We start from the raw sequence: 25,108 nt of genomic DNA, 5'->3' as shown, positions 1-25,108 counted from the left end.
GGGGACCAGTACCCACACCTTTTGACCCACTTGGTAGGTCCTCTCACAAGCGTTCTGGTCGTACCAACGCTTCTGATCGGCCTGGGCTTGAGCCATATTGTCGTGTACCAGTTGCGTCAAGGCCTGCATTTTGTCCCGGAAGCGCATGACATACTTGATAACCGACACTCCAGGGGTGGCCAAATCCCCTTCCCAAGCCTCTTTCACCAGAGCCAGGGGGCCCCGCACACGTCGCCCGTACAGGAGCTCAAACGGTGAGAATCCTGTTGAGGCCTGTGGAACCTCCCGGTAAGCAAATAACAGGTGTGGGAGATACCGCTCCCAGTCACGCCCATGGGAGTCGACCAACATCTTAAGCATCTGCTTTAAGGTGCCATTAAACCGCTCGCACAGGCCATTAGTCTGTGGATGGTACGGGCTGGCCACCAGATGTCGCACCTGGACTTGCTTACAGAGGGCCTCCATCAGCTGGGACATGAATTGGGTCCCCCGGTCAGTGAGCATTTCCTGGGGAAAACCCACTCGGGAGAAAATCTCCAGCAATGCGGTGGCCACCTTGTCAGCCCGAATGGACGACAAGGCCACTGCTTCTGGGTACCGGGTGGCATAGTCCACTACCGTCAGTATGAAGCGTTTCCCGGAGCTGCTGGGGATGGCCAGCGGGCCGACCAGATCCACAGCCACCCTCCTGAAAGGCTCATCGATGATTGGCAGAGATACTAGTGGGGCTTTGGGGTGTGGCCCCGCCTTCCCCACTCTCTGACAGGTTTCACACGAACGGCAGTAGGCAGCCACATCGGCCCCCATTTTTGGCCAGTAGAAATGCTGGTTTAACCTGGCCTTGGTCTTAGCGATCCCTAGGTGTCCGGCCATCGGAATCTCATGTGCGATCCGCAACAACTCCGTCCGGAACGGATAGGGTACCACCAACTGTCGGTCCCTGGGCCACGCCTCCGGTGAACCCTGCTGGACCGTGGCCCGGTACAGCCGTCCTTGGTCCCAGACCACTCGCTCCGGGTCCGAGTCCGAGGGAGGCTGTGCCGCCTGCTCCTTAAGAGCTTTCAGGCTGTCGTCAGCTTCTAACGCTGCCTGAAACCCCTGACTAGATGTGGCCAGAATCGACGAGACTGTCACATCTTCGGTCAGTACCCCGGGACCTGTGTCCTGGCCTCCACCTGACTCGGCTGACACTTGGTCAGGAGGGGAAGAGCTATCGGACCTCCGGGAGGCCCCTTGGCTTCCAGCACTCCCACTGCGGGTGACAGCGGCCACAGCCGCTGCGCCCGTGGGTCGTGCCTGCTCCTCCTCCGTTCCTGACCAAGTCGCCGGTTCAGGCAGACCTACCTGGCTTCCTGACACCCCGGTTGTGGGGGAACCATGCACCGAGATCTTACCTGGGAGCACTTCCGCTCCTGGACCGGCCCCAATCTCACCTGCCTGTTCCCCTCCTGCAGCAACAGAACCCCGCGGTGAAATCTCTGGGGACCCCACATTTGCTGTGGTAGCCCCCACCCCACACACTGGTCCTCCCCCTGCAGCACCCTGCTCTCTGCTTATCCCTGCAGAGGGCAGCAGATCCCAGCTCACAGGCTGGTTACTTGTAGAGGCATTGTCACACCTTTCTCTGACCCCCTCCCCTGTCACAGCTGCAGCTGTGTGTGTGTCTATGGTGTCTGTGCAAGCAGAAATATCAGAGTTCACTCCCTCCTCCCTTACATCATTCATAGATAACACATTAACATTGTCCGGAGGCCTGTCAGTACTGGCTGAAGGTTCAGCCCTTGGGGGGGGCCCAAACTGGGAGGTTATCTGCCCCAAATCTTTCCCAAGTAGCACGTTTGCAGGGATCCGATCAGTTACCCCCACCTCTCTCACCCCTCGCCCTGCGCCCCAGTCCACATAAATGTCAGCAACAGGCAGCGCCGGGTCAATGCCTCCAATCCCGGAGACAGCGAGGGTTTTTCCCGGGATCAAGTCTTGGGGGGACACCATGTCAGGCCGCACCAGAGTCACCTCCGAGGCGCTGTCTCGCAGTCCTATGGTCACAGACCGGCCGACGGTGACAGGTTGGAAGCTGTCCAGGGACCTACCACCACCCCCACCCACACAATACACCTTGGGCGGCCCTTGGGACGGGGACGGAGCCGGGGCCTTGGGACGCTGAGGGCACATGGCCTTGAAGTGTCCAGGTAGGTTGCACTGGTGGCACCGTCTTGGTTCTGCCACGGGCCTGGAGAGGGGAGTTGAGGGGGACACCCCCTGCAGTCTAGGGGCAGGTGGGGCAGTCGCAGAGTTCATCTTACCCCCTCTCCAGGTGCTGCTGGTGGCTGCTCTCCTGGCCTCAGGAGCCCGATTGTTGGTGTAGTCATCGGCCAGGGCAGCTGTAGCCGTGGACCCCTTTGGCTTCTGGTCTCGGATGAACTGGCGGAGATCCTCAGGGCAGTTCCACAAGAGTTGCTCCGTGATGAACAAGTCCAGGATCTCCAGTCCGGTGGAAAGCTGCAGGCCTTGGGTCCAGTGGTCGGCAGCTCGGGCAAGTGCCCGCCGGTGGTCAGCCCAGGAGTCCTTTGGTCCCTTCTGCAGGGTCCGGAACTTCTTGCGGTAGGACTCCGGAGTGAGGTTGTACTGTTGGATCAGGGCCCGCTTGATGGTGTCGTAGCCCTGATCTGCCTCAGTAGGCAAGTCCCCAAGGATTTCCAGGGCCTTACCCCTTAAACGGGGGGTCAGGTATTTGGCCCACTGGTCCTTGTCCAGATGGTGCTGCAAGCAAGTCCGTTCAAAAGCAGTCAGGAAAGAGTCCAAGTCTCCATCCTTCTCCAGCACTGGGAAGTCCTCAACACGGACCTTTGGAAGTTTGGTGTTTTGAAGGTCACATGTGGCTGATGAGGGCCGGAGCTGAGCTAGCTGCAGCTGGTAGTCACGCTCTGCCTGCCGCTCCGCAGCCTCAGCCTCACACGCTGCCCTGCGCTCCGCAGCTTCACGTTCTGCCCTGCGCTCTGCCATGAGTTCCTTGTAGCCCTCCCGGTCTCCAGCCTGGAGTAGGGCCATAGCCAGTTGAAGAAGGCTATCCGAGCCTCCCAGGCTCGGTGGAATGGCACGTGGTGATCTGCGGCCCGCTGCGGAGCCTGGTGATTCACTGTCCATTGCAGAGCGGAGGGCTGGCATCTGGCTCGTTGAGGACCCTTGGGCGAGCTCCTCCTCATTTTGTCCAGCAGTGCCAGGTTGTGCGATGTCCTCTGCAGAGCTGTTCTCTGGCGTCGGGCTCCTGGAGGACTCGTGGACAACCTCCTCATCGTCTCTGGCCTGAGCATCGGCCATTCCTTTGGCTTTGCTCCTGGTGCTCTCAGCCATTGTTGCAGACTTTGGTCACTGACACAGAACTGACACCTGATGCCTCCACACACCTTACAGGTTCTGCACTCTGACACTCTAGTGTTGAGCTAGTCTGAAGACCCCAGCAGCCACAGCTGCTGCAGGCAGTCTTTAGTGTCTGGGAGTATGGGTCTCACACTCACACACACTATTATCTCGATCCCACCGCTATGCCACCAATATGTCACGAACCACCGGGGGGGTCACTCAGAAACCCCCCGCGCTGGCTACCAGTACGTCACAATCGGGGGGTAACAAGTGGGGGTCACCCCTCCTTTATACCTCCCGACCGACAGACAGAGCACGTGACGCGCTCTCTAGCGCCCCTCTTATAGTGAGGCCAATTATGGAATTGCCCGACAATAAGCAAGGAGGCCGCTATACTACTTATGCCGATTATTGAAGGGTCCCCGGTGAGAGTAGGGTATATATTCCCCCGACCTCCGCGGGCGGAATATATAAAACCTCCCCGAATCTCACTGGCCTCCCCACAATAATCCTTGGCACAACTCGCTGCCACCAACCGCTTCACGGTAACTATTAGCCGAACACACAGACGTGGGATTCAAGATCGAGATAACAGAACAGCCCAAGATTAATTATATAATTTAATCAGCCTAAAGCACACTAGAACTACAATATATACAATAGGGAATCTACAGAATATACATATGTCAGAGTACAGTTACAGATAAAGCATGGTTTACAAACAGGCATACACAGTTCCAGCAGTTACCTTGTGCGTCTGGCCACAGGGGGGCGCTGTAGACCAGGTTTCTAGGATCCTTCCCACAGATGTTTCCTACACGTGACCCCCAGCGAAAGAACCCTGGAAAATGGCCGAAGTAGGGTTATCAACCTGGGCAAATCCAGGTCCCCTCCTACCTTAGTGACCTCAGAGGGAGCACTGCTCCACCCCTGGCTGGAGTTATGGACAATCCACAACATGGAATATGGGCCATAACTTTGCCTGGGAGCGTCGTAGGCGGACGCCAACGCTCTCATTGTGACAGCTATGAATTTAGCTACAGAACGAGAGGACTCATGACTTGTCTACTAGTTCCCCATTGGCTGATATCACGCCTGGGGTATTTCCCCAGGTCCTGCTCCCATAAAAAGGGTGTGCCAGCATCGTCCGCATGCGGGGACACCATTTTTATGGTTGCCATATTTATCGGAAATATGGCTTGCGAGATATGAACCATCTTTTACTGGAGTCGTTCTGTCTGGATACTTCCAAGCTTGCTAACTAGATAGCAGCCCCTACTACAGGGTCACGGCAGGGAGTCATCCTGTGTCCATTGTTCCCACATCATCCAATTTCCATATCACAGGAGATGGCCCTGGGATGTGTGGCTAGGATGTGACGCCTTCACAGATGCTGGACATCTGAGAACAAGAAGGGAGGGGGCACGGCCATGGAGTGATGAGAGCGATTATGACTTCCAGTCATAATTCCTCTTCATATCCCAGGATTTGCCTCACAGTTCCATATGACATAATCACTAGAAGCTTCCAGAAGGAAGAATATATATATATAACTAGGTACCATGCTTATGTCAGCATCTATCCATACTTAATACAGATACCTTTATTATTTATTTCTTATAAAAACTTTATCAATAAACTATGCCCTCCAACATAAACAGAACTGTGAACATATATGTCCTACTATAAAATATTTGATAACTAGATGTATTAATTTTAATGTTTTTACAATTCCCCCTTGAAGCGGGTGAATTATTAATTATTATTAATGAGACCCAGAAAATTAATTAATACATCATTAAAATAACAGATCTTTTTCCCTTATTTGGCGATAATGGATTAATATCAATAATAATGATGAATAATAATCAATTTGCATTATTCATGTTGTAAGTTCAATAATATAATAATGTGGATTCATGTTATGGTAGGCCGTGACTGATTTTCATATAAAATATATAATTATACTTTCCTAAATTTAAAAGATGCAAAACAAATCCGGTCACCATATGATGTCCTCTGGGTTGATGTCTTCTTATCTCCCATGCAATCTGGCATAAACACAGTCTCTTAGAAATAAATCCTTTGATAAAAGATGAATGGTTACCAATTTAATACAGTCCCGTATTGCGTTTATCATCGTTAGATCAAGTCCATAAACTTTATTCTTTATTACAAAGTCCATAGCCAATGTTGATAAACCACAGTTCATGAGTGTAGCAGAATAGCATCAGTCTTTGTTGTCTGTGCAGTGTAATTTACATTAGTCACCTTTATCCTCCGCGCTGCCTGTTGTCAAATCCTGGAACAGATGTTAAGACGTTCTTGGTCAGCACGACAGGGGTTAACTTTAACACGTCATTGCTCTCCTTAGTAACTGTAGTGAGGTCTTAATGCACAGACCATGTGTGATTGTCCATCCTGGCACCATGAGATCACTGTGTTTCTGAGGTCCAGACGCAGTAAGTATTTTGTATGTAACAGAGTCTTATTTGAGACGTTACCTTTTGGACCGTTGAATTTCAGCCTTTTAAACCTTTTTGTAGAATCCCTTTTAACTTTAGAAAAATAAATAAAAGTCTTTTATCTTAATCTTGATTGAAGTCTTCATTCCCTAATCTAAATACCAAATATGGCAATAACTATCACTAATAAATGTCACAGCGTATCATAACTCTAATACTATAATACCATGTCATTATTATTATCGTAGAAGTGTTAATATAATTTGATACTTAGAATGATAAAATAATACTGCATAATATATAGACAATAATATTCTCATGTAATGACCTTTTTTGTCATTGGTGTAATTACCTTTCCAAACCCATAGGTGGCAATGTGTTGAATGTAACCAAAATGTAATATAAAATATGAAATAATATAATGTATACCTATTACATGTACCATATTATAAATATGAAAGGCAACAATGTGGCTTATTTAGTTAGATCATTTGTAAAATTATAAACCAAAGCAAATAACCTTTTAGAAAAGATTGGATGATTCCATCAAAACACAGTAATACCCATTATAAATTATTATTGATTAAGGAATATAATATATATTATTTGTAAATATAGGAAGGTAAACCTAGATGTACCTCGATCTTCCATCTTTATTACTCTAACTTAATTTATTTGATTTGTCTATTATTTATTAAATAATCTACTATATAAGAAAATGTGTAACTATAAGTAATATTTCATCCTTATTGTGTTAACATACTAAAGTAAGAATAATGTATTACTAGGAAGTAAATAATTGTATATATTGATGAAGGAAGTATTCTTTTCTTCCAAAAAGTGGAATTTTCCCTTTTAATATGATTCATATTTAATAAAGTAATATTCTTATATTGGATATTACTTAACTAAATATTGAAGTGTTTTCTCAATTGAGATATTTAAAACTTGAAGGAAAAATAAAAAATTGTAGAATTAAAATTTTGATTAAACATTTGAATATTAAATAAAAATAATATAAAAAAATAGGAATAAAAGGAAAAATGAAAATCGGAATAAAAATAAAAATTGAAATAAAAATAAGGCCTTCTATGTATATAACACCTATGTCTTTAATAATACATAACCTTAATATTACCAGTATCTTATAGGATTTCCATACCTATCATATCAGTAACCTATAAAAATAATTAAGTTATGTAACTTTGCAAATAATACTTTTCTCTTAGTATATAAATGCATTATGATATACTTCAAATATATTATTTTTTTTTTATTCCAAATTCTTCCTTTGTACTTGAAATATTAATTATTAAAGTATTCTATAGACACATATATTGATCAAATATAAATGTGTGATTGAGACAAAACCTTTTTCTTTTAATATCATCAATATGATGTTATAAAAAATTAATATGTCAAGATTAAATTAAATTAAAATTTATGTTGTATATCTTCAAGACCATATTATAAATATCCCTTCCATATTTTAAAAGAAAAATGATTACCAATCTGTGTATCAGTAAAAGAAGTAACTCATAACTGTATAAAAATCAAAACGTTAAAACCTTATTCTAGAATGTAATTCTTCAGAATAAACCTTTAATAAGGATCCTAACATCTCTATACTAAAGAAATATGTCTAAGAATAAGATATATTCTGTATAAATTCCTTCATTATTTATACTTATGTACTATAACTTATTTATTCTAATAATATACATACATATTATAACCTCGAAATTAAAACAAAAATTCCCATTTTTTTTTTCTTTTGGAAGCTTCAAAGACCTCTTAATCATTCATAGACACATCTATGCACACAAGACTGTCATGGTTCTTTAACATACATCCACATAGAAACATTGACAGACACAAATCCCTGTTTTTCCACTTTTCCTATGCGCATTTCAAAATATGATACTAATATAAATGATTTTATTCATTCCATATACTCATGAGTGACAGGTACCTTTTGATAGTCACATACTATACATTTGACCATAGGACAGACATTTATTATTATTAGCTTTAGTAATTCAAGTGTCACATGCTTTGGTTATGTGCAAAGAACATTCCATTCCAAAACAGCAAGCAGTTTTACTCCACTCCAAAACTCAGATTACATTTCTAATAACTCTAAAGAAGATATATATTCATAAAAGAAATGTTAAACTAATGGTCCTCTGGCAATTGGTACCTGAGAAAATAATTCTTCTTCTTCTTCTTCTTCTTCTTATTATTATTATTATTATTATTATTATTAATCATGCTTTTGCGATTAACCTTACACAATAAAATATATGTTACCTGATTGAGGACAAGAACAAATGTATAAATAAAAAGTTAATACTTCATCAATCTGCTTTACTGATAAATTCTGAGGGAAATAAAAGAATAAAATTATTATCATATTTCTGATAAAAAATGAAACACTTAAAATCAGTTACTTCCTCTTATTATTACATTTTAAATATTATTATTCATATACAGAGATCAAATTATTAATTTATAAAATTTTAGACTATCATAACTAAATGAAAATATGACTTTGATTATACTATCACTACTCTTATATATATATATATATATATATATATATATATATATATATATATATATATATATATATATATATATATATATATATGTAATGCATAGATTCACTGTATATGAATAATCATGATTATCAAATAGCAAAATTACTTTATCCAGAAAACCCCTTTTATCCAGCTAAAACCCAAACCTCAATTTTTTCAAGATCCGATCTATTACAGTAATTTCCAGAAAATTGGAATGGAAGTTATTTTGTAACTCAATTTTTCTCCTTAAATGAGAAAGAATGTCTCTCTCTGAAAACCACCCAGCTGTCGCTGGCTGTCAAATTTTCTGGACAACTTTTTTCTTCTTTCAATAGTAACCCGGGGAGAGAATCTGCACAAGACACCTGTTTCTGTCTTTCAAAACTTTTACTCATCATTTGTCTGGGATCATCAATATCTGGTCCTGTGACCAATCCCTTCACTGGAGACAAGGGAACCAAAGGTTTTTCCTGTGGAAAAAGATTTTTAGATGATAATAATTGTGATGGATTGTATGGTTTGTAACACGTATGCAATTTCCTGCGAATTTCATACATTCTGTCACAGAAATATCTGGATCTGGGAGACACTGTTGGTTTTTCACAGAATCTCTCCCTTTTTTGTGTTGGTTTTTCAGAATTAATTAATTTCTGTTTTGATTGACTTTGGTGATTTCTAACAAAATCGATAAATGTCGTACATTCGAATAGGGACTTTTTATTGAATGCCCCCGTACAGGCTGCATTATCAAGGAAATTAAATTTCCTTATGAATGTGCAAATTAAAGATTTTAATCTGACATTTGGAATGACCGCCCTATATAATCGTTCAAAAACGGACATAAATGAGAACGTACTTTCATTCTCTTCAATTTGTAATTCCTTTAACATCTCATAATCTCGATTCGCATCATTTCTTTCACAGAAGATGAGATTTTTCAGTCTTATGATATCGTTATCATTTGAACAATCAAATGTCTCATTGTCAGAAGACTTTTTTAATGCCAATTGTCTGAAAAAATGCTGAGGTATCCATATACAGAATAACTGAGTCTTCTCACTATTGGTTAAATTTAATTTCTCAACGGAACTTTGAAATATTTCTGAATTTCTGCATACATGTATTTTAGGATTATATGCGGGAATTAATTTGCATAAGTCCAATAGACTCTTTCTAAGTTTAATTCCTAACTTAGTCTGTTCTATTTTTAGAAACTGATCGTCGCCATTTTCTCTCTGCACGTGTCCGTCTCTGACAACTTTCTGCACGTCTCCTACTCTGGCTCTTCCCACTTCTGGCTTCTCTATGTCATTTCCTGCTTCTTCTCCAAAGTCCCGAAAATCACCTTGAATACACGGCACATGTCTGCCGCCATCTTCAGGATTCTGATTAGCAAAATTACAGTCTAAATCTGACTTTTCATTTGCAACATTACAGTCAGAATTCACAATATCACTGACTGACATTCCAGGTTCTAAGCAGTCTTTGGATTTCTCTATCACTGACTTTCCTGACAATTCAAGTTGTCTATTTCCACCATTTTTACATTTTTCTATGATTAACTTGTGAAATTCATAGACTAAATAACAGACATTTCTGATTTTCTGTTTCTCTCTATTAAAAGACCTTGCACATTCTACACGTGTATTCTCAAGTTCACACTCCCCATAAAAGCTTAACCAAATCTCCTCCACATTAGAAATATCTGAATAAGTGAACTGAAGTTTACTTTGCTTAACATATGAAAAGATAAAATCCATTTTCTTACCTGAAATGATCAAATGATCTCATGGATAATCCTCTAAGACTTGATTCACCTTGTTCAGCACGTCCAATACTTGTTATGGACTGACTTTGTCTTTCTTGCTCAAAGACACGTCAAAGGTTCACTTCTGTGACTTTGTAACTCTTTAAAGTTCATTTAAAAAAACATTCATGCGACTTGAACTTATCCGTATTTTCTAGGTTCTGCGTGATTTTTATAAATTGTCGATTCCTGATACTTTGCAGGAGATACGTATTACTTTTGACCAACCGTTTGCAAAGTGAAGGAACAACAAAAAAATTAAAAAAACACGAATGGCTGGCTCTCCAAAATGTTAAAAAATATACTCTTAAATATATTTTTCTTTAAATACGCGATAAGACGCATGAAAAATAGACTACAAAATGTGTAAAAAATAAATGTAGTTTATATCTGATAAAAATGATTGCTAAATTATAAAGTTGCAGTTCAGTTACAGAAAAGGAAAAAAGATATACTACATTAGCTTACGTAAAAAGTTCAATTAGTCTTTTTATGAGTTCCAGAGAGAGCTACCATATCTTGCTTCATCTTGGGTAAAAACAGGATCAAAGAAACAGACAGACATGCTTCTTAGATGCTGGATGGCTCAGCTTTGACATGTGTGGATTGACTCTCGGAGCAGGAGTGAGCAGCCACTCCCTCCCACCGTGTGTTATATGACAACTGTCCAATCCATATAGGGTGTTTCAACTGAACACAGTTCCATATGACATAATCACTAGAAGCTTCCAGAAGGAAGAATATATATATATAACTAGGTACCATGCTTATGTCAGCATCTATCCATACTTAATACAGATACCTTTATTATTTATTTCTTATAAAAACTTTATCAATAAACTATGCCCTCCAACATAAACAGAACTGTGAACATATATGTCCTAACTATAAAATATTTGATAACTAGATGTATTAATTTTAATGTTTTTACAGTACCCGCAATGTGTTTGTCCCAATATGGGTGAATGATATTGTTGAAATCCCCCGTGCACACCACCTGTACATTGGAGGTCTTGCTAATCATTTCCGCAATTTTGTTCATAACAGTATTATTATATGGAGGCGGTATATAAGCTGTTATCAGAAGGAGCTCCTTGTTAAATATTTTACAGTGCACGCAAATGAATCTACCTTCCTGATCTACTGTGGATGAAATGATCTCAAATGGGATTGCTCTGTGGACTAAGATACTGACACCTCTGGAATGAGCTGTGTAGGTTGAGTGGAAAGCCATCATCCCTTAAATCTTAGAAAAGGGATCCCGAAGGGACAATTTTTGCGTAAACGCAGAAATTGTTCAAATGAGGAGGAATTCAATAGACAAGCAGTACAACTTGGCAAGCGTTTTTCCGATCGGGGATACCCAAAAAAAAAAAAACTATTGATTTAGCCTTTTCCCAAGCAGCCCAGACTGAGAGACATAGTCTATTAAATATGACTAAAAGTAAGGAGGCAGAGAACAAGACTCGTCGCATTGCAACGTATGATGATCAGCACTCTCAAGTGATGAGGATCCTAAGGAATCATTGGGGTATCCTCAGACAAGATAAAGAATTAGAAGATAAAATTCATTCTTTTCCCTCGGTAACATTTAGGAGGGGCTGCAACATTCGGGACCGTTTGGTTAAAAGCCACTATGTCCCTCCAGAAATTAGTGGGACTAGTTGGCTGACACAAAGAGAGCACAGTACTTTCAAGTGCCGCTCTTGTAAATTCTGCAACTATATCGATCCATCTAAGGAGTTCAAAAGTGTGACAACTGGCAGGATATACAAGAATCGTACTTTTGCGAATTGCCGTACCCAAGGGGTCATTTACCTCTTTACTTGCAGCTGCCCGAAAAATTATGTGGGTAAAACGAAACGACAACTGCGAGTCAGAATAGGAGAGCATTTGGGGGATATTCGTAACAAAAGGGATACACCAATAGCTAGGCATATGAATGAGGAGCATAATGGTCGATATGATGATGTGAGGTTTAAATCTATTGAATCTGTCCCAGAACCAGAGAGAAAAGGGGATTGGGACAAGATCTTGTTACAGAGAGAGGCTAGGTGGATTTTTTGGATGGAGTCCGTGTATCCGGATGGCTTGAATGAACATATAAGCTACACTTGCTTTATTTAATTTGATAAAAGTATTTTCTACCATACCTTTAAATACATTTGGCCCGTAGTAGGCCTGGATTGAACTCAATGTCCACCATAACCCTGGTGATTGGACATTATCATCGATGGTTATAAGAATATGACACAATCAGGTAGCCAGTGTTTTAACTGTGACTGCCTATTTATTTGTTGCTTCTGGGTTCAAAACATTGTTACCTTCCTTTTTGTCTATGACTGCTTTGTATGGACAGTCTTAATTGACTTACAATTTTCTCTGTAATACCCCGAAAATTATGGCTGTACTATCAGTACCCTTGTATAAAGATATCTATTAGTGCCTGGTCAATATGGGTTCACATTTATTGTTTTGGTTAAGTATGCCTGCTGTCGATATACGTCATGTTCTGTATGCCCCCTCCCACTTTTGGGATCGTATGCCCCTTGTATATTAGTGGGACGCGGCTGGTGCCTATATCTATCATATGGCATCATGTATTGGATCCCAGCACACGCGCATAGTGACTGGATCGCGCGTGCGCATTCACTGTTAGCCTCCGCTCTGTCTTACCGTTCTGAGAGATGCGATTGAGGTTATGCGCATGCGCGATTTGCGCATCCGCAGTGACTGGGAACGTTCGGTCATACGGAACTATTCTTTTCAGTCTTGTATCCGGTGGGAATTTTTTCCTTGCTGCGATCCTCGGAAATGATGGTGGGGGAGTGGCTGGATAGCTGCCTTTTGGCGCGAAATGTTACATTTAAAAGCCGGCTGGGGCTGCTAGTGTTTAAGCAGACACCCGTACTGGATACACATCGCTACCCAGGTGATACCAACTGACCAGGTACTCTACAGCAAAGAGTTTACTTGCCATGTTGTTGTGTTGAGCTATACATTGCTGATAGTTGATATGAGGGGATTGAGCCGGGTTATACCTCTTTTCTCAGGTATTGCGGAGGTGTTGTGCTTCTTCTAGGATCAGGATTTTTTAAGGTATGTGTGGCACCTTTGATGGTTTGGAAGGTTGCCTCCCTTACTGTGTTGATGGCCCCTGCTTTGGGGCGGTGGTATTCATACACTCTTATACCATGCATATATATGTATATATTTTTCAAAGGGATATTGTTCCTGTGGACATATCTACCATCATACATGCAAATGAGCCTGCACTGCAGGATGTGTCCCCAGATGTGATGACATCTACCCTGATTTAGACCAGGTACCTGTTTAGACATGTACTGTTTTTGTATATATGCACGTGGACTATCTATGGCTTCTTATATATATTTATATTGATTTTTTTTGTTTTTTTAACATTCAGGTACTGCTGAATGGATTTTTGTGGTTGCCTTGACATAGGTCCATAAACATCTACATCAGATATATATATGGATCTACGTGCATATGTGTGTTTTTTACATACACTTCTTTTTCCAAAGTGAGTACGGGGTCTTGATATATACACCTTATTGAACTTTTTTGTAGACCTCAGTTGCATACTTGGCTGTGCTTGGACCTCGGGATTGCCCCCAGACATGGTGAGGGATATATATATACCCTTGGTCCTCTCTAGCAGGTATATATGTCTATTTAGATGTGTGGGCTTGTTGTATGTCCTGGAGGAATGGGGTTATTGATACCTCGTTCATATATGTATGTATATATGTTTTGTATTGTTTGTATTATTAGATACATTGTCCTGGTCTAATTCCTGGAGGAGGGTTTTTTATTGACAGTAAAATTCCTTGGTATTGATCCACTATTACTGGTCAGTATTGTCCTTGTTCTTTATCCATAATTTGTTGTAATCATGGACCTCTAGAGTTGGTAACAGTGTGTTTATTCTATATTATGTTTATGTTCTAGGTTGTAGCTGTGCTATAAATGTCAAGGATCTATGCTGCCATACCCCTGATGAGCCCTATTGACTTGATAAGAGGGCGAAACGCGTAGGGTGCATCCTGGACAAATGCAACAACAGTTTTTTATGATCCTCTTTTCCTCTTGACTGATAGTCGACTGAGTCAGAACCTCCCCAATATATAATATAATTTTATGACATCTATTGACAGAAATTCATTATCTTGACTAAATTAATGTCACAAACTGTCCCTATGGGTCTGTTTTTGGGTATTTCACCTTACCCACTTCTAAATTAGGGCACACGGTATTCTCCTAGTGTGAGTGGAGGGCTTGTATAGGACTCAAGCTGACGAGGAACGGGGACGTCAGTAAACTTTAGGACGCCGACCCCTGTATGACAGGAAGGGTGAGGAGTAGAGTGTATTGATTCCCACCTTTCTTCTCATCACTTATTTTAATGTGTGTACCTTGTTTGTGGCATATATGTAAATAAAAATGTTTTTTTAGGTAATTGAGTCTTTTTGGTTTATGGTTTAATATAATTACCTTGATATCGTCTTCGGTTTTTGGTAGGTTGAGTGGAAACAATGGCCCACCCATGAGCGATTCATGATGATTGCTGGAAAGTGGGATTTGACCTGTTCCATTACTGCTACCCTTTTTGTGGGGTCCCCCAAGCCACGGACATTCCAAGAAAGAATGTTAATCCTACCCGCCATCCTGGTGGTATGCGTATGTAGTGGAAGCAGTCACACCCGGCAAAGAGTTCCAACCCTCCTCCACCTTCCTGAACCACATGAGAACCATTAGCAGACATAAATATAAAAGCATCAATAAAGCTGCAGAAACATTTCCCCCCTCTCAACCCCCTCCCATCTAACAGTTGTCCCACAACATAAACGTTGAAACTGAGGCACCAGTCCATCCTAAAGCCGAAAACAAGAGAGACAAAATTTCCGCTTCCCAAAATGGTTTAAGGCAAGAAAAAAAAAAAGCCTGAGAACAATGAAAAATGCAGGGAAGTGAGAAAAACAAAAACCGTCTCTGGAAGTGAAAAAGGTGAAAAAGGGAAAGAAAGGAAACCCAAACTCCTCTTCCAGGGAGTTCTGCTGGAACCAATCAATGGGTATCATAATAATTTTATCCACCGGGCCAATCCTATGTAATCGCAGCAGACAGTCGAGTATTCATCATCCATAAAGTCCTGAAAGGGTTACATATCAATGTTGTGGACTTTGCCTGAGCCGTTGCTCATTCATATCGAGCCATCTGAGAGCATCTTTAGGATTTTCAAAAAAGAATGTCTCTTGCAGTGCAGCCACCCTGAGCTTCGCTGGGTACAGCATGGAATGCGAGACTTGTGCATTTCTCAGGCGTCATTTCACATCTGTGAATTGAGCTCTTCTTTTTGAAATTTCAACTGAATAATCAGGCAAGAAGGATATTTTGTGGCCGTCCACAGTTATGGAGCCTTTGTTTCTAGCCGCTCTCTCCACAGCATACAGGGGGGATAGGACCTCTGTGCCAAATACTTTTTGCAGCCATCTCTCAAAGAATTCTGATGGATTTGTGCCCTCCGTTTTTTCTGGAACCCCTATCAGCCACACATTGTTTCTCCTCAATCTATTTTCTAAATCATCTGTCTTGTTAAGTAGAAATGACAGTTCCTGATCATGCCTGTGGGAGTCACGGGTAACCTGGGACATTTTGTCCTCTAAGTCACTGATTCTCCCCTCTGACGCCGTCATGCGGTCATTCACTTTTTGGAGGCTCTGTTTCACACCTGATAACTCCTCCATGATTTGGCCCATCTGGAAGCTGAGGGATGTCATCGTGGAGCCATTTTGAGCTATAGCTGCAAGCACGTCTTTCAGAGTGGGCTCAGCACCCTGCAAAGTTGTGGCAGGCTCATGTGGACATTTATTATGCATGGATGCAGAGAGCTCCAGCTTGTCCTGCAAGCCTTGCTGTAATAATGAGTCTGCACTATTTCCTCCTTCCTCCTCCACTGCATTGTGAGGGCTGTGCTGCCTGGAGCTCCCCAGTTTAACTCTTTCATCCCTGTGCACCGTGGGAGCCCTGCATTCTGTGCCCCTGGCATACTTAGATAGTTTTTCAGCTGCATGAGTTGCTGCAGCTCTAGCTGCTTTGGAGGCTGGTGTCTGTGTCCCACTACCATTTTGTGCAGTACCTTCCATTCCTGTTGCCGCCTCCTTCTGCCTCCTGCTCGTCCCCCCAGCCATGTAACCTCCGTCCAAGCTGTGCAGTAAGTTCAGGGTGGTCTCTGGTTGCTGCACGGATGATTTTTGTCCTCGCCACGGCCCAGTGGAAGTCAGGATAATCGGCAGTTCCAGGAGCTCTCTTCTTAGCTGCTTCTCACATCTCTGGCCAGGCCACACCCCCTTGCACCCCCCCTTTTTACCACTAGTTATTTGGGAATGCAGTTTCTTTTTCCTTTGTCTGTTGTTTTCCTTTTGTGTCATTATCATAAAGGAGGACTAGTGTTCCTCCTGCCCTGCTCACTAGACACGGTTGTTGGTTAGGTAAGACACGTGATTGTTGCACGACGTGAAATAACCTGTCTTGGGACATCGGGGAGCTCAGGGTTGCTCAGAGTAAGTGACAGGGTTTATCCTTCCTGTTCTTCTCTAGAGGCAGTGGTTCCCACCCCATCTTTCTCATGATACACAGCCTGTTGGTGGAACACATTGGTAACTGGTGCCTACTGTAAGCAAAGTCCAATTACAGAGGCTCTGGTGATGACTGGGTAGGCACTTAATCATGCCCCTCCGGGTAAGCCTGGTTCAGGGCGCAGTGAGGCTAACCTCCCTTCTCCTCAACCTATTAGCATGACAGGTCTACATGTAATTCTTCAAATGACATGATTCAGAAGAAACCCTCAAAGGCTCCATTCACTGTAATGAGTCAGCAGAGTTAGTCTAGACTCCTCATGGCAGTGCGTCAATCATCCCTATCTAGTGAACGGTTATCTCCAGTAATTGTATTATTACAGCGGATTCTGTATGATGTTACATTGTCATCTTCTCCCCATTCAGGTCCCTACAATATTGGATCCACTCAGTGGAGATCTTCTATATAAGAGAATCCTCCTGATTGACCCATCAAGGATGGATATGGACAGGGACAAGATGGCGGAGAGGATATTACACCTCACCCTAGAGATCCTGTTCCGGCTTACTGGAGAGGTGAAAGATTCTGATGACGTCACATTACATCATTCTTATCTATGGGAATAACAGATGGACAGAACTGGAGAGGTGAGGACTCTGGAAATGTCTGTAGTGAGATTTATTACTGTGTCTCTCCATAACCAGGATTACACAGTAGTGAAGAAGACCTCTAGTGAGCGCTGTCAGGCCCCTGTGTCTGAGGGATGGGGAAGACCCCTGAGCCCAATCACGGGGCCTCCACCTCACCCCCCGATACGTGAGGACATCAATGACCAGAAGATCCTAGAACTCACCTACAAGATGATTGAGCTGCTGACTGGAGAGGTGACACTGCTGGGAATGCTGGGACATTATACAGTAATGCTATGAAGGGATCGGGGGTGACGGTATCATTGTATGTGTCAGGTTCCTATAAGGTGTCAGGACGTCACCGTCTATTTCTCCATGGAGGAGTGGGAGTATTTAGAAGGACACAAAGATCTGTACAAGGACGTCATGATGAAGGTTCCCCAGCCCCTCACATCACCAGGTAATAGACAGGACTAAATACACACGGCCTATAATTATCTGTATGTAAGGAATGAATTCAGTCCCTGTATGTGTCTCCTCCAGGTCTATACAGTAAGAGGACAACACCAGAGAGATGTCCCCGTCCTCTTCTCCCACAGGACTGTAAACAAGAAGACCCCGATGTTCCTCAGGATGTGTTTCCTCCAGCTCTATCCAGTAAGAGATATCTACTCATGTACTTTCTGCACTAATTTTGTGTTTACATTTTTAGGCTTTCTGCTCTGGGTTTTTCAGTTGTATTTTCTTTGCTTCTGCTTCTTCTGCTGTTTGCTTCTAGTGTCTTCTCTATGTCATTATGAAGGCAACTCAAAGACCTGCAGAGTGTTCATGAATACCCTGTTTCCCTGAAAATAAGACCTACACCGAAAATAAGCCCTAACATGATTTTATGGGATTTTTCGAGAATGCTTGAAACATAAGCCCTACTCCAAGAATAAGCCCTAGTTACAGTCAGGAGTTGGGAGGAATCAAATTGCTCAATTTCTGAGGAACCCTGCTCTCTTATGGACTCCATCAGTTGTATTCTAAGGTTGATTGTTTAAGGAACTTTGATGATTTCAAAGTCATGTGACATGATGTAACCAAAGATCTCTTAATTGCAGGAGTCTAAATGAACTGAACAGGACACAGGCTGGCATGCCGGACTGGTATTAGGGGAAAGGGAGAGCAAACTGGACAATTTCACAGGGCCCCCATAATCCTAGTGGCCCCAGTGTTTATATGCCAATTATAGGACTGCTTAAGGACCTTTTGGTGTGTGTGTGTCTGTGTGTGTGTGTGTGTGTTCACGCCAATTTTAACCAGCTTTGCCAAAATGGGCAGAACTTGGCCAGAACAAGGGTGTGATGCCACCGCTTCTCTAATTCATAACAAACTGCAATGTTTCCTATGCCAGAAATCTGACTCCAGTCCCTGACGTCATTTTTCAGTGCACATCACCGGTCTTGATGAATTTGAACCCTTATGCTTATCTGTACAGGCTGCAAGACCCTGCTACCTGCTTTGGTACAAAGCCTAATGCGGGCTTTACACGAGACGATATATCATGCGATATGTCGTCGGGGTCACGATTTTCGTGACGCACATCCGGCATAGCGCACTACGTCGTCTTGTGTGACACTTCCGAGCGACGCAGTATCGCTCACAAATCGTGAGTCGTGTACTCGTCGTTAACTTTCATAATATCGTTTATTTTCATGGGTGCAGGTTGTTCATCGTTTCTGTGGCATCACACGTTGCTCTGTGTGACACCACGGGAACGATGAACACAGCTTACCTGCGTCCCACGGCACCCGCCGGCTTAATGGAAGGAAGGAGGTGGGCGGGATGTTTACATCCCGCTCATCTCCACCCCTCCGCTTCTATTAGCCGGCTGGCGTGTGACGTCGCTATGACGCCAAACGTTCCTCCCACTTCAGGAAGTGGACGTTCGTCGACCACAGCGAGGTCATCCGGAAGGTAAGTGCGTGTGACGGAGTTAAACGAGTTTGTGCGCCACGGGCAGCGATTTTCCCGTTATGCAAAAACAACGGGGGCGGGTACGATCGCTCGTGCTATCGCACGATAGTTCGACTCGTGTAAAGCAGGCTTTAGGATAGGCCATCAGCATTACAGTCTCAGACAAACCAGTTGAGTTTTCAACATCTGTCTTTATTTTATTTTCATCTTCGAAAAAAACCTCTTTGAAATTGTCTATGTTGTGGATCAATGTTTCAAGGAGATGTTTGCAGGTTTTGCCAACTGTCATGGCAGCGTCAGGATCTGTTGAAATGATAGACTCTGGTACTTTGCATGTTAATTTCTCTGCTGTCTGTGAGCAGCGCAGGGAGACACAGGCATCAAACCACAGGCTTGGGCAGGCTAGTAAGAGTTATTCTCTGCTGGGCTGCTTGTTAATGTCTGTGATCACATGCTGTAGAGGAGAAAGTATTGTTTGCTCCCGTTCTGTATATGCTGGCTGGACTATTTCATTAATGCCAGCTTTAGTTTACCTATACTGACCTGGTGAGGTTTTGTGATCCAGATTTATGGGTGTTTTGTGCATTATTACTGTGAGCTGTTGTTGTGTTAACCCTTGTTGTCATTATTGTTGCTGCCTTCCTGCTCTTGCTGTGGCGGCTTTTTCAAAATAGTAAAAGCCGCCACAGCAGTGTGAACGCCGTGCAGCGCCGCGCCGGGGATCGGTGAGTATGAGAGAGGGGGGGAAACTTCAGTCACTCGGGGGATTAGCGGTCACCGGTGAATCCTTCACAGGTGACCGCTAATCAGTACTCGACACAGACAGAGCCGCGGTATGAGGATGAAGTTGGATGAAGTTCACCCGAGTTCATTCTCATCGCGCAACTGTGTCTGCTGTCAGCCGACATTTATAAACGACATTGTGCATCACACACACGGACATTCCTCGTACACATACACGTTCATTCCACACACACACACGGACATTCTACACACAAACACGGCTAGCATACGCAATTCACACAGATGCCACACGGACCATAAAAACGGACACAAAAACGGGACACGGACCCGAAAAACTACCCGTGACACACGTGCGTGTTTTTCACGGACGTGTGAAGAGGGCCTTAATCTGTATTTCCATCATAATCCTGCCCCTTCCTTCCCTTGGGGATTACAGATTAGATCTAGTCAGTAGACTAGTAATGCACGAGACTCCGGCATCTCCATCTTCAGTGGTAATCCAGAGGTTAGGAATAGCTTGGGGTCCCCTAGTGTGAGGGACAGTATAGGAGCCCCCTATCCCTCATTATCCTGCAGTCACATTGTGACAATCAATCAGATTATTTACTGTAGCACATTCCAGAGAACTGGTGCTAGGAATGGGAGAGCCGAATTAACAAAGATGTAACTCTTAAGGCCGCTTTACACACAATGATATCGCTAGTGATCTCGTTAGCGACGTGACACTCCCAGATCATTGCTACGATTTGCCGAGATCGCTCATAAGTCATTTTGTAGCGGTCACTCGTACCCATCTCACAAACAACGCTACATCGTTCAGCGAGATATTGTTTGATCAAGGCGGTCATGTGGATGTTGTTCGTCGTTGGCAGGGTGTCAAACGTAGCAATATGTCTGCTGCATTTCAAACGACGAACAGTATTTTGAAACTGAACGTCGTGTCAACGATCAACGATTTTCGCTATTTTTCAGATCGTTCAGAGTCGTACGTAGGTGTTACACGCAACGACGTCGTTAACGACGACGGAAGTGCGTCACGAAAACCGTGATCCCGACGACATATTGTCAGATAAATCGTAGCGTGTAAAGGGGCCTTTAGATCTCGATATTGGACAACAGATTCAGAATAATTTTTTCCCTAATTTAATTTCTGATGTTATGGTTTAAAAAAATTAAATGTACTTTCAAGATATCATTAAAAATTAATAACTTGGTGTTTATTTTTAGCAGATGACTGTATTGGGAGTTCAGATGGATCTCTAATATCTTCAGAATTTATAACAGATGATGAAAGTATCCCACATGATACATATGAAGAGCATGTTGTTGTCCCAGATATACCTTCAGTCCTTCCTAGGAAATCTCTATCATCTGATCTTTTCAAAAAAGTCCAAAATTCCGATTTATCACAGAATTGTAAGCAAAATAAAAGTTACAGAAGGGATGTTGAATACGAAACTGCTCCTACAAGGGAGAAACCATTTTCATGTTCAAAATGTGGGAAATGTTTTACCAGGAAATCAAATCTTAATATCCATGAAAAAACTCACACAGGGGAGAAGACCTTTTCATGTTCAGAGTGTGGGAAATGTTTTACTTGGAAATCAAATCTTGTTGTGCATCAAAGATCTCACACAGGTGAGAAGCCATTTTCATGTTCAGAGTGTGGGAAATGTTTTACCAGGAAATCACATCTTGTTGAGCATCAAAAATATCACACTGGGAAGAAGGCATTTTCATGTCAAGAATGTGGGAAATGTTTTATTCAGAAATCATACTTTGTTAGACATCAGAAACTTCACACAGGGGAGAAACCATTTTCATGTTCAGAGTGTGGGAAATGTTTTAGTTGGAAATCACATCTTGTTGAGCATCAAAGATCTCACACAGGAGACAAACCATTTTCATGTTCAGAATGTGGAAAATGTTTTATTCGGAAATCATGCTTTGTTAGACATCAGAAACTTCACACAGGGGAGAAACCATTTTCATGTTCAGAGTGTGGGAAATGTTTTAGTCGGAAATCAGAACTTGTTGAGCATCAAAGATCTCACACAGGAGAAAAGCCATTTTCATGTTCAGAATGTGGGAAATGTTTTATTCAGAAATCAGTTCTTGTTGTGCATCAAAGATCTCACACAGGGGAGAAGCCATTTTCATGTTCAGAATGTGGTAAATGTTTTACTCAGAAATCAGCTCTTGTTGTGCATCAAAGATCTCACACTGGGGAGAAGCCATTTTCATGTTCAGAATGTGGGAAATCTTTTATTGAGAAATCAGTTCTTGTTGTGCATCAAAGATCTCACACAGGGATGAAGCCATTTTCATGTTCAGAATGTGGGAAATGTTTTATTCAGAAATCAGATCTTGTTGTGCATCAAAGATCTCACACAGGGGAGAAGCCATTTTCATGTTCAAAATGTGGGCAATGTTTTACTAGTAAATCACATTTTCTTAAACATCATAAAATTCACACAGGGGAGAAGCCATTTTCATGTTCAGAATGTGGGAAATGTTTTATTGAGAAATCAGTTCTTATTGTGCATCAAAGATGTCACACAGGGGAGAAGCCGTTTTCATGTTCAGAATGTGGGAAATATTTTATTCGGAAAGAACATCTTGTTAGGCATCAAAGATCTCACACAAGAGAGAAGCCATTTTCATGTTCAGAATGTGGGCAATGTTTTACTAGTAAATCAGGTCTTGTTAAACATGTGAAGATGCTGCACAGGGAAGGGAACCTTTTTCATGTTGTGAATAATTGAAATGTTTAACTGGTAAATCAAGTTTTGCCAACCATCAGAAAACCAACAGAGCGGACCAGCCATTCTTGATTTCAGAATTTGCCAAATGGTTTTAAGACTAATCAGATCCTGTTGTCCGATGAGTCACACAGGAGAAGCCATCATGATGTACTATAATTCAAAGGGTTTTATAAAAAAAGATTGGCTACAATTGCTCAAGTAAGAATTTGTGAGGAAAAGAACCATTTTATTTCTTTTTAAACTTATTGTATTTTTTGGAAAGACACACCTAGGTTTTGAAGGAGAAATATAGGGAAAAAGATTGACACAAAAAATGTGGTCATGAAGCACTGTTATGGGGGGGATCTGCTGCTGATACTGTTACTGGGATAAAATCCCCCAATTCTGTACTGATGTCACCCATTCTGGGCCCCTTCCAGGTACTGTTGATGTGTCTCTCATCCTCGTGTATATTGTATATCCATCCTGGTATATATATTGCCCATCTTTATCCCATCCTGGTATATATGATCCACATCCTGGTATATATGGTTCTTGTCCTAGTATATATGTCCCCATTCTTGTATATATAGCCCTCATCTTGGGCCCATTCTGGTATATATTTCCCCATCACACTGCATACATAAGAAAAGAAATGATTATACTCCCCATCCCTCTGCTCTTCCGGTGCACGGTGTTCTCTTCTGATGCTAGCAAGTGACTTCAGCATGTAAGCGGCGCAGCGCATGACATTACTGCCAGTAAGTGCCCCCAGTTACACGCAGACGTAAGTGTTACAGAATAGTCAGCCATAATGTGCTGAGCAGTCATGTTGTATCTAACAGCCATCTTGGGAAGACTTGAGCAAACTAACTTTACAGCTAATGAGATGCACTGGCTAGAGTTCTCCCCCCAGAGAGGAGATAGAGATGGCATCAGTGTAATTAGGAAGTATAAGAAAAGGTTCAGAAAAGGTTAAATCGAATAGAAGAATATAATTGCGTCAGTTGATAGATGGTGATGTGTCGTCATGAATAGCAGGTATATTGAATTGATAAAGAAATTAAGTTGTCAATAGAGTTGTCAGTGTGTGACGAGTTATGTGATTAGAGGCGCCTTCAGGGATCAGAAATGTCAGCAATGACGACACGGCTGAACTAGTGAAAAGTATCATGGAGGCCCATAGGAATCCAATAGTGTTTACCGCCATGCTTGTAAATAATGTCATGCTGTATCATTATATTCTTTGTTCTCCAACGTATACGCCTTTCTCTGTAGTATGAGCTTTCCTTTGTGTAACATGTATAAAATCCCCACATGTCTTTCGGGGGACACTTCTTCTTCATCTGTTGCTAATTCTGCTGTTCTGCAAGACACCTGCGTGTGTCATCCTGCCGCATAACCTGTCTTATCTGCTCTGTTACTATCTCGGAATAAACTTCAGTCTTTGCTTGGAACGGATTGTCTACAATGTCTTCTTAGCTCTCAAGGTCTACGGACATTTTCTTTCGGTAAGCTGCCAGAATTTTCACTGCTCCCCACAGCCGGGATTATGGGTTTGGGGAGCAGTGAATATTCAATGTCTAATAGTAGACACACGTGATCGCCCAGTCATAGCAGTAATCGGGCGGCTTAGTAATCATGTGTACCCGATATTAAAGAGAATGAATATTCGCTGCTCCCCATGCTAATAATACCGCCTACTTCTTGGTTGGGGCTGGCTTCATTGCCTAGAGGTGGGCGGGATTATGGCGTGGGGAGCAGTGAATATTCATTTTCTTTTTTAGCTGGTACACTGTTTAGCCTTTTTGAGAGCCTTTTGGAACATTTGTGAAAGGTTTTGATACTGGATTATATTTAGATAATTCACTAATCTCAGGTTTCCCACTGCTTTATTTACTAAAAAGTGCAACTCCAGATTGGAGATAGGAACTCTTAAGTATATCACATTGTATATAATTGCATTTCAAATCTTGTTTTGTTAATAAATGCTTATAAATATATATTCTCCATGCCTAGCTTTCTCTATTGTCTAGATGTGATGATTTTGCCTCAGAACCTCTGGAGTTGGTGCAGAGCTGTAGGCATTTTACACCAAAATAGTGAGGGGAGAATTGAATCACACTATGCATCCTAGATATGTGAAAGTTGTTAAGAAGCTCTGTTCCCAAATTATCAAAGCTTTTATGCCAAAAAAACTGTCACAAAAATTTGGAAA

General features: G+C 42.3%; 1 protein-coding gene across 4 annotated transcripts in view; it reads left to right on the top strand.

Annotated features, from left to right (window-relative positions):
* Positions 1–24,797, top strand: part of LOC142263437 (uncharacterized) — a 60,605-nt gene extending 35,808 nt beyond the window's left edge. For 3 of the 4 annotated variants that reach the window (XM_075332221.1, XM_075332218.1, XM_075332219.1), the window contains 5 exons: positions 17,240–17,389; positions 17,519–17,698; positions 17,780–17,903; positions 17,987–18,100; positions 21,374–24,797. In XM_075332221.1, coding sequence (XP_075188336.1) covers positions 17,312–17,389; positions 17,519–17,698; positions 17,780–17,903; positions 17,987–18,100; positions 21,374–22,911 — 2,034 coding nt within the window. In that variant the 5' untranslated portion in view covers positions 17,240–17,311 and the 3' untranslated portion in view covers positions 22,912–24,797. The remainder of the gene's footprint in view (positions 1–17,239; positions 17,390–17,518; positions 17,699–17,779; positions 17,904–17,986; positions 18,101–21,373) is intronic. The other variant, XM_075332220.1, reaches the window with a different exon arrangement.
* Positions 24,798–25,108: the final 311 nt, after the last annotated feature.

The sequence above is a fragment of the Anomaloglossus baeobatrachus genome, unplaced genomic scaffold (assembly GCF_048569485.1).
Source record: "Anomaloglossus baeobatrachus isolate aAnoBae1 unplaced genomic scaffold, aAnoBae1.hap1 Scaffold_258, whole genome shotgun sequence".
In the NCBI taxonomy this organism is placed as follows: Eukaryota; Metazoa; Chordata; class Amphibia; order Anura; family Aromobatidae; genus Anomaloglossus; species Anomaloglossus baeobatrachus.
Note: the sequence above shows the minus strand (reverse complement) of the source record. Positions and strands in the feature narration are given on the sequence as shown.